A 14,609-nucleotide genomic window follows, 5' to 3' on the forward strand; every position below is an offset into this window, starting at 1 on the left:
GTTTTGTCTTTTCTTAAAGAAATTGTGCTTTTTAGTAAATTAAATGTCCAATACATTTTATAATTGAATCAAAAAGGTGAATGGAAATATTTTATTGCACAAGGAAGAAATAGCATTTAATATTGGTAATTACATCAATACATTTTTCATATACATACATATGTATATTTGAAATATGGATGTACCTATATATTACATTATATAATCATTTGATTCCAGATGCCGATTTCCCGCTGATGATTTGAACTTTGAAGAAAATGTGTTTTATTTCACAAATAAGGAGACGAGTTCAACGATGTTTCTATATATTTTTGTCTTTTTAAAAGTGCGACTTTTTATAAGTTATTTCATTCAGTTTTTTCTTTTATTAAAGTCTGTTTTGTCTTTCTTTGGATTTTTATGCCCTCCACCATAGGATGGGGGGGACATAAAGTTTGTCATTCCGTTTGTAACTACTCGAAATAATCAATGTCGACCCCACAAACTATATATATTCTTGATCAGGATATTCAACATCTATATTGCCATGTCCGTCCGTCTGTCCGTCTGAGGAAATCACTCTAGCTTCCGAACGGATTGATGTAGGTGGATGAAATTTTGGTAAAATATATTAAATGTATGTAGGACTTTTGGTATTGAAAGCGGGCTATACAAAGTGACGCGTCTTCGTTTTAAGGAAATTTTAGGATATTTCTCCCATTTGAGGCTAAAAAATATTTCTACCAAATATACTACGCGTCATTTTAAGATATTTGGAATGTATTAGTCCCATTTGACCACAGATTCGGTTGTAACTTTGCATTTTGCGTTTCAAGATGCTAAGAAACATATCTATCATAAAATGTTTATATAGGTCAAAGTTTTGATATAGGACGATATCTCCCGAATTTCGGTATTTTTGAAGGTTTTAGCCTCAATATCGCAGCGAAATGGCTGAAAATTGGGTGTATAAAACTTTCCCCCGGAAATTTGTAGGTATAAGTCCACGCCTTCATATAGCCCCCATAGGACGGTACCTCCCGATTTTCGTTATTTTGAAGGTTGTGGCCTCAATATTCCACCGAAATGGCTAAAATTTGGTGGTTAGTCTTCACTTGGGGTATAAAACATTCCATATGGAATTTGTCGGTATAGGTCACACGCCCTCATATAGTCCCCATAGGACGATATCTCCCAATTTTCGGTATTTTTTTAAGGTTTTAGCTATACTATATATACTACCAGTTTTGAAGGGTTTTAGCATCATTATAACACCGAAATGGTTAACATTTGGTACATAGTCTTCGTTGTGGGTATAAAGCTTTCCACCTGAAGTTTGTCGGTATAGGTCCATGTCTTCATATATCTCCCATAGAACGGTACCTCCCGATTTTCTACATATAACTCGTTCTCCACCAAAATAGCTGATATTTGGTATTACGTTTCTGATAGAGGTATGAAACATTCCAGTCGAAATGTACCGGTATAGGTCGATACCACCGATATGACAGAAAATTTAGTATTTAAATTGCCATGGGTGTATAAAATATTGCAGAAGAGAATTATCAGTATACGCCCTTTTCTTCAAATAACCCCATAGAAGTGTACTTTCCGCTTTTCGGTATTTTAAGGTTGTGTCATCAATATCCCATCGAAACGGATGAAATGTAATATTTAATCTCCGTTGGTGGTATAAAACTTCCCACCTAAAATTTTCCGGTATTGTTCCATGTTTTTATATACCCTCCATAGAGAGATCCCTCCCAATTTTTGGTATTTTGAAAGTTTTAGCCACAATATTCAATGGGAATAATTGAAATTTCGTATTTAGTCTTCGCTGGAGTTACGAAACTTTCCTTCAGAAATTTATCGGTACAGGTTAACGTTTTATACAGCCTCCATAGAACGGCGCTCCCGATGTTGTTAACTACCCAAATCCAGAATATCCACGTTTAGGTCTAGTCGGCTTTGCCCAATTTTATGATGTATTTCGCTCAATTCGGAAAATTGTAAATATTGGTCCATGATTTGGCAAGAACAAAAATGTCGCCCCATATTAACTGTTTTGAAGGGAGTATTATCAGTTGAGATATATATACTACTGCTGCAATAAAAGGAAGAGTTTAGTACTTTCATAAACGAAATAAAACTAATTGTTCCTAATCACTTCAATACATGTGTGTTTGTTGTGTTTTTGCTTTTTATACCCTCAGCCTTTAGGCTATGAAGGGTATATACAATTTCATACGGGCAAAATGTGCCTCATCGAAATAATGGTTTTAGACCTCAAGTATGTTTGGACGAAATGTGTTTCAGACAATTTGGAGTCGATTGAGCAATGTCCGTCCGTCTGTCTGTCTGGCTGGAGCGCACGATAACTCTCGAACGGATGAACCGATTCGGTTCAAATTTTGGCTTTTGTAATATTTTGCCCAAACTTAGTTTAAGTTCGAAGATGAGCTATATCGGTACACTCCTTCCGGTACCTCCCCCACAAAAGTTCGAAAATGTTCGGAAAATTTGTGCGCACGATAACTCTTGAAGGGAGTAACCGATATGGTCCATACTTTGCCCATCGTGGAGCGTGCACCAGACTTAGATCAGGTTTTAATATGGACTCAATTGGTCCACTCCGTCGGGTACCTCCCACACAAAAATTTGGAAAAGTTCAGTTTAGGACCATCTCTCGAATCACTTTGATTTTTGCTTTAGCAACTTGTATTCACTGCCCTCCATACGACGGTGTAAGTTTCATCAGGGGCAAGTCCATACTTCCTGAGAAAATAACCTGAAAGTTGCAAAAAACCCCTATGACACCGTGTGAGGAGGTTGGAGGGCAAAATAACTCTCGAACAGGTCTGCCGATTCGGTCCAAAGTTTGGTCTTAGTAATATTTTGTCCAAACATAGTTTAAGTTCGAAGATAAGCCATATCGGTCCACTCCTTCAGGTACCTCCCCCACAAAAGTTCAAAAATGTTCGGTAAAATTGTGCGTACGATAACTCTTGAAGAGAGTGTCCGAATTGGACCATACTTTACACATCTTAATATATCTACCAGATATAGATCAGGTTCAAATATGGACTATATTTGTCCACTCCATCCGGTACCTCCCACACAAAATTTCGGATACATGTTCACTTTAAGACCTGCTTTCGAATCACTTTGATTTTTGTTGAAGCAACTTGCATTCGCTGTCTCAATTGCGATGGTAAAAGTTGTTTCAGGGGCAAGTCCATACTTCTTCAGCAAACATCCCTGAAGTTGTAAAAAACCCCTATGGTACCATATGTAGTGGCTGGAGATCCTCCTCCGCAAAACTTTTGATCTCTAATCCTAATCAACATTTTTGTCAGTTCAAACGCCCAAAATTCCCTAAATACATGCGTTTTTTTGGGAAAAAATTGTTTCAATATACACAGGCTGAGGGTATATCTCTGTCGGCCAAGCCGACTGATACTTTTTTACTTGTTTTCTATGCCTTTCAATAAAACACCACCATTTATAAATGTGTGTATACGTTAGAGATAGCCAGTGAGCGCTTGCTGAGAGGAAGTGAGCATACATTTCAATGTGTTTCACATTTACCCTCCCTTGCTCTCAGAAAGCATACACTTTTTTTTGTGGCTTTTGGGTTTTTATTTGTTTGCACCCAAACATATAATATGTTTGCACTCAAACATATAATTTGTTTGCACCCAAACATATAATTTGTTTGCACCCAAACATATATTTGTTTGCAGGACCCAAACATATGTTATGTTTGGGACTGCTTGAAAACAAATATATGTTTGCTGCAAAATATGTTTGGGACATATGTTAGCGAGGCCTTTTTTCTGTGTGCATGCGAATTACAGTTTTTTTCACAAATCTACATTTTTAAGTATGTGAGTTCTTGTATGAGTTATATGTATGTGTTTTATAAAAACCCAAGGAATATTGTTTTTTAAGTTTCGAATAATTTTAAATTTAAAAAAATTATTTTTTTTTTTTTCAAATTATTATTTTAATTTGTTTGTATTTGTACAGTTTATATATTGCAATTTGTTCATTTTTAAGGAAGGTATAAAAAACACAAAAACACTCACATTTTGATGAAAAATAGTAAAAAACTCAAAAGTTTAATTTTTACCTTGAAACTACTAGACCTATTTTTCATTCACCGGAAAGCTGGTTGTGTTATCTGTCGAAAAAAAGATGAAAGTATCTCTATCCATTCAAATCTTACAGATTTGTGACCAGGAAAAAACGAATCTGAACCACTGTGCGACTGTTAGATTTTCTCGCAGTTACCAAATGTTTAGTTTTATTGCGAACCCAATTAATTATTGAAAACAAAGTTCTTTTAGTATAAAAATACGACTTTTATTTATTTGTTTAGATACATTTTTGTTTTGCATAGCTTAAGTAGTAAGAAAAAAAATAAAGCTCTTTTGGTAAAGTTATTTGATAATACATATTTACAGTTACGAGTTATGTATCTAAATTTTGGAATTCTGTAGTTGTAAAGGAACTAATTCACTCACTAACTTAGGTATTCATATTTATGGCAAGAAGCTTTTATTGCTCTAATTAAATATTTTTAAAGTAATTATTAAATATTGTTCTTATATCAGAAAACTAACATTAGATATGCGCGCTTTTATCTGTTAGCTAATAAAAATATAATTTGCTACTTAATAATAAATTATTAAAAATGTTATATACATACATTTTGAGCAAAGTTTTAGGGAATGGAGATGGAGTTTGAAAAGACTAAAATGGAAGAGTTCTTCTTCTCTATAACTAAGATGTTGTGGAACGACGTATGGGCTGAGGAATAACAAGAAGGCAGAGGCCAAGAAGAGAGGTTCCAGTTATATCCCCCCTCCTGGAGAACCTGATTGCTATTCACAAGGTTCAGTGAAAAATAGGAATAAATTAACCTTAAATTTACGTCTTGATATGAGAGCCTAAAAATGTGTAATATACCCCTCCAATTTATTTATTTAGTCCTTAAGGTATTTATCTCCATTCCCCCTTGGTCCTCTTAGAAGCTAAGCGTTTTTTATATACACAAATTGGCTACAAAAGGATAACTATAAAAAGAGAGCGAGAGAGTCATAGAAAGATAAATAAATAAAATCTCCATTGTGTCATGTTCCGCTCGCATTCAATTTCATCAGTTCGCCGTTTCTCCAACAACTTTCGACAGTTTTTTCCGATTTTGTCCCAAATGTACCAACACTGTGTGTAACGGAATCTTGTGATGCTAGAAAATCTTTTTACGGCAGGAACAATATTTTTTCGCCCCACCATCCGAAACACAATCCGAATCGCTGGCATAGGTATTGAGGCGGCTTATTTCACCGGTAACCTCCATAAACCCCGTAATTGGATCATAAATCGCCGTAGCCTCAAATAGCCCCTTATTAGGTTTGGTATAGAATGTGACACGATAAATGTCCACGGTTTTGGTTGTTCCATTTTCTTTGGTCTCCAATTGGGTGGTACGATATGCACTGTCCACACTATCGAATTTCAAAGGTACACATAATTTGGCATAGGTTTTGTTGTGGAATGTGGCCACAAAATCATTGATATAGCCTATCAGCAGGTGTGTTAGATCCAATACGGTTTTGGAATTTTTGTAAATATTTTCATACAGCAAACAGGTACACCAATGCGGTTCAATGGCTGCATCTTGACACGAACGATTGTGCGGTACGGGGCGTAACAGTGACTGACATTTGGGACAGGCGTCGGCAGGTGCGAGTTTTTCACGCTCCTTTACCCGTCCCGTCATTTCGAGTATATGTTTCAAGGTCATGTGAGTATCATAGGGATTTGTCAGACGATTCTTATTGGCATTCAAAGCATTTACAAAACTTGGATATTTGTGGCGTAATCTGGGTGGCAACCACAGGAATACAAATGGCAAACGTTCCTCCAAGTGCCCCGAATAGGTTTTGCGTATGGGGCCAAAACGCATACCATGATCACTGAAAAATATCACAATGGTATTGTCCATGGTACCCATCTGCTTGAATTTCTTTAGATATTCACGAATATGTTCATCCATGGAGGTGCAATCGCTAATGTCGTTATGGCTAAAGGTATTGGCCCAAAAGAGACCAAAAAAGGTGTCATTTCGATAACGTCTTGCCAGCTCAACGGCATAGTCATAGACATGATCGGCAGCATGTTTGTAGCCCAGACAGCTTATCAAGCCAGATTTTGTGCGTGTCTCCAGGTGTTTTTCGGCACCAAGCAGAAATGGGCGCAGATAATAATCCACAGGCGGCTCAACAAATCCCACTTTCAAGTAGTTGAAGGTGTTAATGGTGGCCTCATCTTCGGCATAGGCCGTTACATAGCCGTGATCACGAAATGTCTTCCATATGAAGTCGCAATTATCCAAGGCATTCAATTTGTAGGGAGAACATTTCTGAATGGCCCGCGTGCGATTCATACCCGTCAGCACGGCCATCAAATTGGGGAAGGTATTGTCATCGATCTGAAAAAATATTTAAAAACTCCAAGTTTTGAAAAAAATATTTAAAAACTCAAAGTTTTGAAAAAATTTATAAAAAAAACCACGTTTTGAAAAAAATATTTAAAAAATTCAAGTTTTGAAAAAAATATTTAAAAAATTCAAGTTTTGAAAAAAATATTTAAAAAATCCAAGTTTTGAAAAAATCTATAAAACACCACGTTTTAAAAAAATTTTTAAAAAATCCACGTTTTATAAAAATTGTTTAAAAATCCACGTGTTATAAAAATTGTTTAAAAGTCCACGTTTTATAAAAATTGTTTAAAAATCCACGTTTTATAAAAATTGGTAAAAATATCCACATTTTATAAAAATTGTTTAAAAATCCACGTTAAAAAAATATTTAAAAAATCCACGTTTTATAAAAATTGTTTAAAAATACACGTTTTATAAAAATTGTTTAAAAATACACGTTTTATAAAAATTGTTTAAAAATCCACGTTTTTTAAAAGTTGTTTAAAATTCCTCGTTTTATAAAAATTGTTTAAAAATCCACGTTTTATAAAAAGTGTTTAAAAATCCACGTTTTATATAAATTGTTTAAAAATCCACGTTTTATAAAAATTGTTTAAAAATCCACGTTTTATAAAAATTGTTTAAAAATCCACGTTTTATAAAAATTGTTTAAAAATCCACGTTTTATATAAAAATTGTTTAAAAATCCACGTTTTATAAAAATTGTTTAAAAATCCACGTTTTGAAAAAAATATTTAAAAAAATCCACGTTTTATAAAAATTGTTTAAAAATCCACGTTTTATAAAAATTGTTTAAAAATCCACGTTTTAAAAAATTGTTTAAAAATCCACGTTTTATAAAAATTGTTTAAAAATCCACGTTTTATAAAAATTGTTTAAAAATACACGTTTTATAAAAATTGTTTAAAAATCCACGTTTTATAAAAATTGTTTAAAAATCCACGTTTTATAAAAATTGTTTAAAAATCCACGTTTTATAAAAATTGTTTAAAAATCCACGTTTTATAAAAATTGTTTAAAAATCCACGTTTTATAAAAATTGTTTAAAACTCCACGTTTTATAAAAATGGTTTAAAACTCCACGTTTTATAAAAATTGTTTAAAAGTCCACGTTTTTTAAAAATTGTTTAAAAATCCACGTTTTATAAAAATTGTTTAAAAATCCACGTTTTGAAAAAATTATTTAAAAATCCACGTTTTATAAAAATTGTTTAAAAATCCACGTTTTATAAAAATTATTTAAAAATCCACGTTTTATAAAAATTGTTTAAAAATTCACGTTTTATAAAAATTGTTTAAAAATCCACGTTTTATAAAAATTGATTAAAAATCCACGTTTTATATAAATTGTTTAAAAATCCACGTTTTATAAAAATTGTTTAAAAATCCACGTTTTATAAAAATTGTTGAAAACTCCACGTTTTATAAAAATGGTTTAAAACTCCACGTTTTATAAAAATTTTTTAAAAGTCCACGTTTTTTAAAAATTGTTTCAAAATCCACGTTTTATAAAAATTGTTTAAAAATCCACGTTTTGAAAAAATTATTTAAAAAATCCACGTTTTGAAAAAATTATTTAAAAATCCACGATTTAAAAAAATATTAAGCAAATCCGCATTTTGAAACAAATATTTAAAAAATCCTAGTTTGAAAAAGATTTCTTTTTAAATCCATGTTTAAAAAAAATTTAAAAAAACACGTTTTGAAGAAAATTAAAAAATCCACGTTTTGAAAAAAAAAATATTTAAAAAATCCACGTTTTGAAAAAAAATATTTAAAAAATCCACGTTTTGAAAAAAATATTTAAAAAATCCACGTTTTGAAAAAAAAATATTTAAAAAATCCACGTTTAAAAAAAAAATTTAGAAAATCTACATTAAAAAAAATATTTAAAAAATCCACGTTTCAAAAAAATGTTAAAAATACATTTTTAAAAGATTATTAAAAAATATTTAGACATCCACGTTTTCAAATTTTTATTTAAAGATCCTCGTTCTGAAAATTTTTATTTAAAGATCCTCGTTTTGAAAATTTTTATTTAAAAATGCACGTTTTGAATAAGTTTAAAAAATTTCACGTTTTGAAAAACGTGTATAAATTCGCAAAATCTACACTAAAATTCTTCTCTTCCACTTACCTTATTAAATCCACTCATTTCGTACCATTCATTTTCGTACAAATAGCGGGCTGTTTTGGGCATGGCACGTATTAGGTTTACCCTGGATATGCTATCAATGCCAATCATTAAAACACTGGGTGGCTTATCTTCCGCACCGGAGTCTCTGTCATATTTACGCCACAGATTTAAACGTTCGCGAATTTCCTTGCGTTCAGGCATCATGGCATGGCCATTAACATAGACTTGTTTATTACCCGAACGGCATTTCACCAGAATATTATCGATGGAAGGGTCCAGAGAGGTTTTGTCCACAAAACTCATGCATTCGGAAAATCTGCCATGAAGAAGCAGGGTATAAAAAAACTAATTAAATGGATAGCTTGTGAAAATGAAAATTAAGAGAGAAATGAAACTGAGGAAAAACTAATTTCCAAAAAAAAACCTTACCTTACCTCACAACACTATCCGCCTTGGCCCCAGTTTCATTGCGCAGTATAGACTGATAGCAACAGTCAACCTTGCCAGTTTTACTATATCCCGGTATAACATCATCGTCTATAAGCAGTGTATAACGCTGATTGGTGGTGTTGAACTCAATTTTGGTCAAGGGATCCAACAGCTTGCAAGGCTTGTATTTTTGCCGATGGAAATTTTTCATAACATCCGGCAAATAGGGATCCAGATTGGGCATTTTACAGAATTCACTCCATACCAAATAACCTTTGGGTGGTTCAATGACATCATCATCCGTTAATGATAAATTTCCATTGACAATTTCCATGCGTGTGGTGGAGGATGTTTCAAGATTTACATTTGCCGATGGAAGGGTCACAGATAAAGAAGGGGATAGAGAAACAGAGATATTTTTAAATTTCGATTTAGTTTTATGGATGATGTGATTGTGCTTTTTCCGCGTAGCATTTTTTGGCAACATTTCAGACGATTTAACTGAATGACGAATACTTGCAGTTGCGGTGCTAGCAGGCATTGCTGATTTTTTGTCCTTTTGGTCAATTTTAATTGATTTTTGAATTGTTGACTTATTGTTGTTGTTGTTGTTGGGCGGTAGTAGTGATGTTTTCAAAAATGTTGTTAAATTTTTTATAACTTTTTTTGTTTTGCGAAAAATTAAACAAACAAATACAAACGCAAACAATGTGATGGTGTTGGTCATAAACATAAACAAATATTTAAATATAATGCGTTTTTTTTTAATTTATTGGCAGGCCAGGACGTATACAATCAAATTTTACAGTGACGCATAAACACACACACACAGACAGACAATAGGCAATAGGGCGTTTTAACACGATGATTAAATTTGCAGGTGAAAATAAAAGAAAAAAAAAACGAATAAAAAATACTTATTAAGAAAAATAAATTTTATGTAGCTTTTTGAAATATATTACAATTGCTTACAGGCTTACATGGAATGGTATTTTTTAATGGCGGGAATGCGAAAAATAAGTGAAAATGTTAACAGTTTATGTAAAATGTTATGAAAATCTGTAGTTTAATGTCGTGTTTCTGCTAAGAGTGTATTAAAATGTATATTTTTACGTATATATACATATTTACATATGGCCAATAAAGGCCAATCATTATATTCAATCATGGCCGAATATGATTTGGCATAACATATTTTTAGATGAATCACATATGAACTATATCCAAGGAGTGTTATTTTCACCAACATTTGGATTTTTTAAATATTTTTTCCAAAACGTGGATGTTTTAAATATTTTTTTCAAAGCGTGGATTTTTAAATAATTTTTTTTTTTTCAAAACGTGGATTTTAAATATTAAATATTCAAAGCGTGGATTTATAATAATTTTTTTTCAAAACAGGGATTTTAAATAATTTTTTTCAAAACGTGGATTTTAAATATTAAATATTCAAAGCGTGGATTTTGAAATAATTTTTTCAAAACGTGGATTTTAAATATTAAGTATTCAAAACGTAGATATTATTGTTTTTTTTCCAAAACGTAGATATTAAATATTTTTTTTTTAAACTTGGATATTAAATAATTTTCTTTTTTTAAAACTTGAATATAAAATTATTTTTTCTTTTTTCAAAAATTGGATATACAATTATTTTTTTTTCAATACGTTGTTGTTTTAATATTTTCTTCAAAACTTGGAAATTAAATATTTTTTTCAAAACTTAGATATTAAATCATTTTTATTTCAAAACTTGGATATTATATATTTTTTTCAAAACATCGATTTTTTATTTATTAATTTATTTATTTTTTTCAAAACTTGGATTTTAAGTAATTGCATTTTTCAAAACGTGGATATTGAATAATTGTATTTTTCAAATCGTGGATATTAAATAATTGCATATTTCAAAACGTAAATAATTCCATTTTTCATCGATATTAAATAATTTAACTTTTTAAAAAGCAAATAATTATACTTGTCAAAACGTGTATATTAAATAATTACATTTTTCAACACGATTTTTTAAAAAATTTTTTTTTAACCGTGGATTTTTTAAATATTTTTTTCAAAGCGTGGATTTTTTAAATAATTTTTTCAAAACGTGGATTTTTTAAATAATTTTTTCAAAACGTGGATTTTTTAAATAATTTTTTCAAAACGTGGATTTTTTAAATAATTTTTTCAAAACGTGGATTTTTTAAATATTTTTTTCAAAACGTGGATTTTTTAAATATTTTTTTCAAAACGTGGATTTTTTAAATAATTTTTTCAAAACGTGGATTTTTTAAATATTTTTTTCAAAACGTGGATTTTTTAAATATTTTTTTCAAAACGTGGATTTTTTAAATAATTTTTTCAAAACGTGGATTTTTTAAATAATTTTTTCAAAACGTGGATTTTTTAAATAATTTTTTCAAAACGTGGATTTTTTAAATAATTTTTTCAAAACGTGGATTTTTTAAATAATTTTTTCAAAACGTGGATTTTTTAAATAATTTTTTCAAAACGTGGATTTTTTAAATAATTTTTTCAAAACGTGGATTTTTTAAATAATTTTTTCAAAACGTGGATTTTTTAAATAATTTTTTCAAAACGTGGATTTTTTAAATAATTTTTTCAAAACGTGGATTTTTTAAATAATTTTTTCAAAACGTGGATTTTTTAAATAATTTTTTCAAAACGTGGATTTTTTAAATAATTTTTTCAAAACGTGGATTTTTTAAATAATTTTTTCAAAACGTGGATTTTTTAAATAATTTTTTCAAAACGTGGATTTTTTAAATAATTTTTTCAAAACGTGGATTTTTTAAATAATTTTTTCAAAACGTGGATTTTTTAAATAATTTTTTCAAAACGTGGATTTTTTAAATAATTTTTTCAAAACGTGGATTTTTTAAATAATTTTTTCAAAACGTGGATTTTTTAAATAATTTTTTCAAAACGTGGATTTTTTAAATAATTTTTTCAAAACGTGGATTTTTTAAATAATTTTTTCAAAACGTGGATTTTTTAAATAATTTTTTCAAAACGTGGATTTTTTAAATAATTTTTTCAAAACGTGGATTTTTTAAATAATTTTTTCAAAACGTGGATTTTTTAAATAATTTTTTCAAAACGTGGATTTTTTAAATAATTTTTTCAAAACGTGGATTTTTTAAATAATTTTTTCAAAACGTGGATTTTTTAAATAATTTTTTCAAAACGTGGATTTTTTAAATAATTTTTTCAAAACGTGGATTTTTTAAATAATTTTTTCAAAACGTGGATTTTTTAAATAATTTTTTCAAAACGTGGATTTTTTAAATAATTTTTTCAAAACGTGGATTTTTTAAATAATTTTTTCAAAACGTGGATTTTTTAAATAATTTTTTCAAAACGTGGATTTTTTAAATAATTTTTTCAAAACGTGGATTTTTTAAATAATTTTTTCAAAACGTGGATTTTTTAAATAATTTTTTCAAAACGTGGATTTTTTAAATAATTTTTTCAAAACGTGGATTTTTTAAATAATTTTTTCAAAACGTGGATTTTTTAAATAATTTTTTCAAAACGTGGATTTTTTAAATAATTTTTTCAAAACGTGGATTTTTTAAATAATTTTTTCAAAACGTGGATTTTTTAAATAATTTTTTCAAAACGTGGATTTTTTAAATAATTTTTTCAAAACGTGGATTTTTTAAATAATTTTTTCAAAACGTGGATTTTTTAAATAATTTTTTCAAAACGTGGATTTTTTAAATAATTTTTTCAAAACGTGGATTTTTTAAATAATTTTTTCAAAACGTGGATTTTTTAAATAATTTTTTCAAAACGTGGATTTTTTAAATAATTTTTTCAAAACGTGGATTTTTTAAATAATTTTTTCAAAACGTGGATTTTTTAAATAATTTTTTCAAAACGTGGATTTTTTAAATAATTTTTTCAAAACGTGGATTTTTTAAATAATTTTTTCAAAACGTGGATTTTTTAAATAATTTTTTCAAAACGTGGATTTTTTAAATAATTTTTTCAAAACGTGGATTTTTTAAATAATTTTTTCAAAACGTGGATTTTTTAAATAATTTTTTCAAAACGTGGATTTTTTAAATAATTTTTTCAAAACGTGGATTTTTTAAATAATTTTTTCAAAACGTGGATTTTTTAAATAATTTTTTCAAAACGTGGATTTTTTAAATAATTTTTTCAAAACGTGGATTTTTTAAATAATTTTTTCAAAACGTGGATTTTTTAAATAATTTTTTCAAAACGTGGATTTTTTAAATAATTTTTTCAAAACGTGGATTTTTTAAATAATTTTTTCAAAACGTGGATTTTTTAAATAATTTTTTCAAAACGTGGATTTTTTAAATAATTTTTTCAAAACGTGGATTTTTTAAATAATTTTTTCAAAACGTGGATTTTTTAAATAATTTTTTCAAAACGTGGATTTTTTAAATAATTTTTTCAAAACGTGGATTTTTTAAATAATTTTTTCAAAACGTGGATTTTTTAAATAATTTTTTCAAAACGTGGATTTTTTAATTAATTTTTTCAAAACGTGGATTTTTTAATTAATTTTTTCAAAACGTGGATTTTTTAAATATTTTTTTCAAAACGTGGATTTTTTAAATAATTTTTTCAAAACGTGGATTTTTTAAATAATTTTTTCAAAACGTGGATTTTTTAAATAATTTTTTCAAAACGTGGATTTTTTAAATAATTTTTTCAAAACGTGGATTTTTTAAATAATTTTTTCAAAACGTGGATTTTTTAAATAATTTTTTCAAAACGTGGATTTTTTAAATAATTTTTTCAAAACGTGGATTTTTTAAATAATTTTTTCAAAACGTGGATTTTTTAAATAATTTTTTCAAAACGTGGATTTTTTAAATAATTTTTTCAAAACGTGGATTTTTTAAATAATTTTTTCAAAACGTGGATTTTTTAAATAATTTTTTCAAAACGTGGATTTTTTAAATAATTTTTTCAAAACGTGGATTTTTTAAATAATTTTTTCAAAACGTGGATTTTTTAAATAATTTTTTCAAAACGTGGATTTTTTAATTAATTTTTTCAAAACGTGGATTTTTTAAATAATTTTTTCCAATCGTGGATTTTTTAATTAATTTTTTCAAAACGTGGATTTTTTAATTAATTTTTTCAAAACGTGGATTTTTTAAATAATTTTTTCCAATCGTGGATTTTTTAATTAATTTTTTCAAAACGTGGATTTTTTAATTAATTTTTTCAAAACGTGGATTTTTTAAATAATTTTTTCAAAACGTGGATTTTTTAAATAATTTTTTCAAAACGTGGATTTTTTAAATAATTTTTTCAAAACGTGGATTTTTTAAATAATTTTTTCAAAACGTGGATTTTTTAAATAATTTTTTCAAAACGTGGATTTTTTAAATAATTTTTTCAAAACGTGGATTTTTTAAATAATTTTTTCAAAACGTGGATTTTTTAAATAATTTTTTCAAAACGTGGATTTTTTAAATAATTTTTTCAAAACGTGGATTTTTTAAATAATTTTTTAAATAATTTTTTCAAAACGTGGATTTTTTAAATAATTTT

General features: G+C 28.0%; 1 protein-coding gene across 10 annotated transcripts in view; it reads right to left on the reverse strand.

The window, feature by feature from the left end:
* Positions 1 to 4,322: 4,322 nt before the first annotated feature.
* LOC141403587 (uncharacterized) overlaps positions 4,323 to 14,609 on the reverse strand; it is a 68,458-nt gene continuing 58,171 nt past the window's right edge. For 5 of the 10 annotated variants that reach the window (XM_073986249.1, XM_073986252.1, XM_073986253.1 and 2 more), the window contains exons 3-5: positions 9,059 to 9,326; positions 8,625 to 8,940; positions 4,323 to 6,475 (exon numbers count right to left, since the gene is read on the reverse strand). In XM_073986249.1, coding sequence (XP_073842350.1) covers positions 5,231 to 6,475; positions 8,625 to 8,940; positions 9,059 to 9,326 — 1,829 coding nt within the window. In that variant the 3' untranslated portion in view covers positions 4,323 to 5,230. Of the gene's footprint in view, positions 6,476 to 8,624; positions 8,941 to 9,058; positions 9,714 to 14,609 lie in introns of all 10 variants that reach the window. The other 5 variants (XM_073986244.1, XM_073986245.1, XM_073986247.1 and 2 more) reach the window with 1 other exon arrangement.

The sequence above is a fragment of the Musca autumnalis genome, unplaced genomic scaffold, assembly GCF_047663935.1.
Source record: "Musca autumnalis isolate F117 unplaced genomic scaffold, ASM4766393v1 scaffold_4, whole genome shotgun sequence".
NCBI lineage: Eukaryota > Metazoa > Arthropoda > Insecta > Diptera > Muscidae > Musca > Musca autumnalis.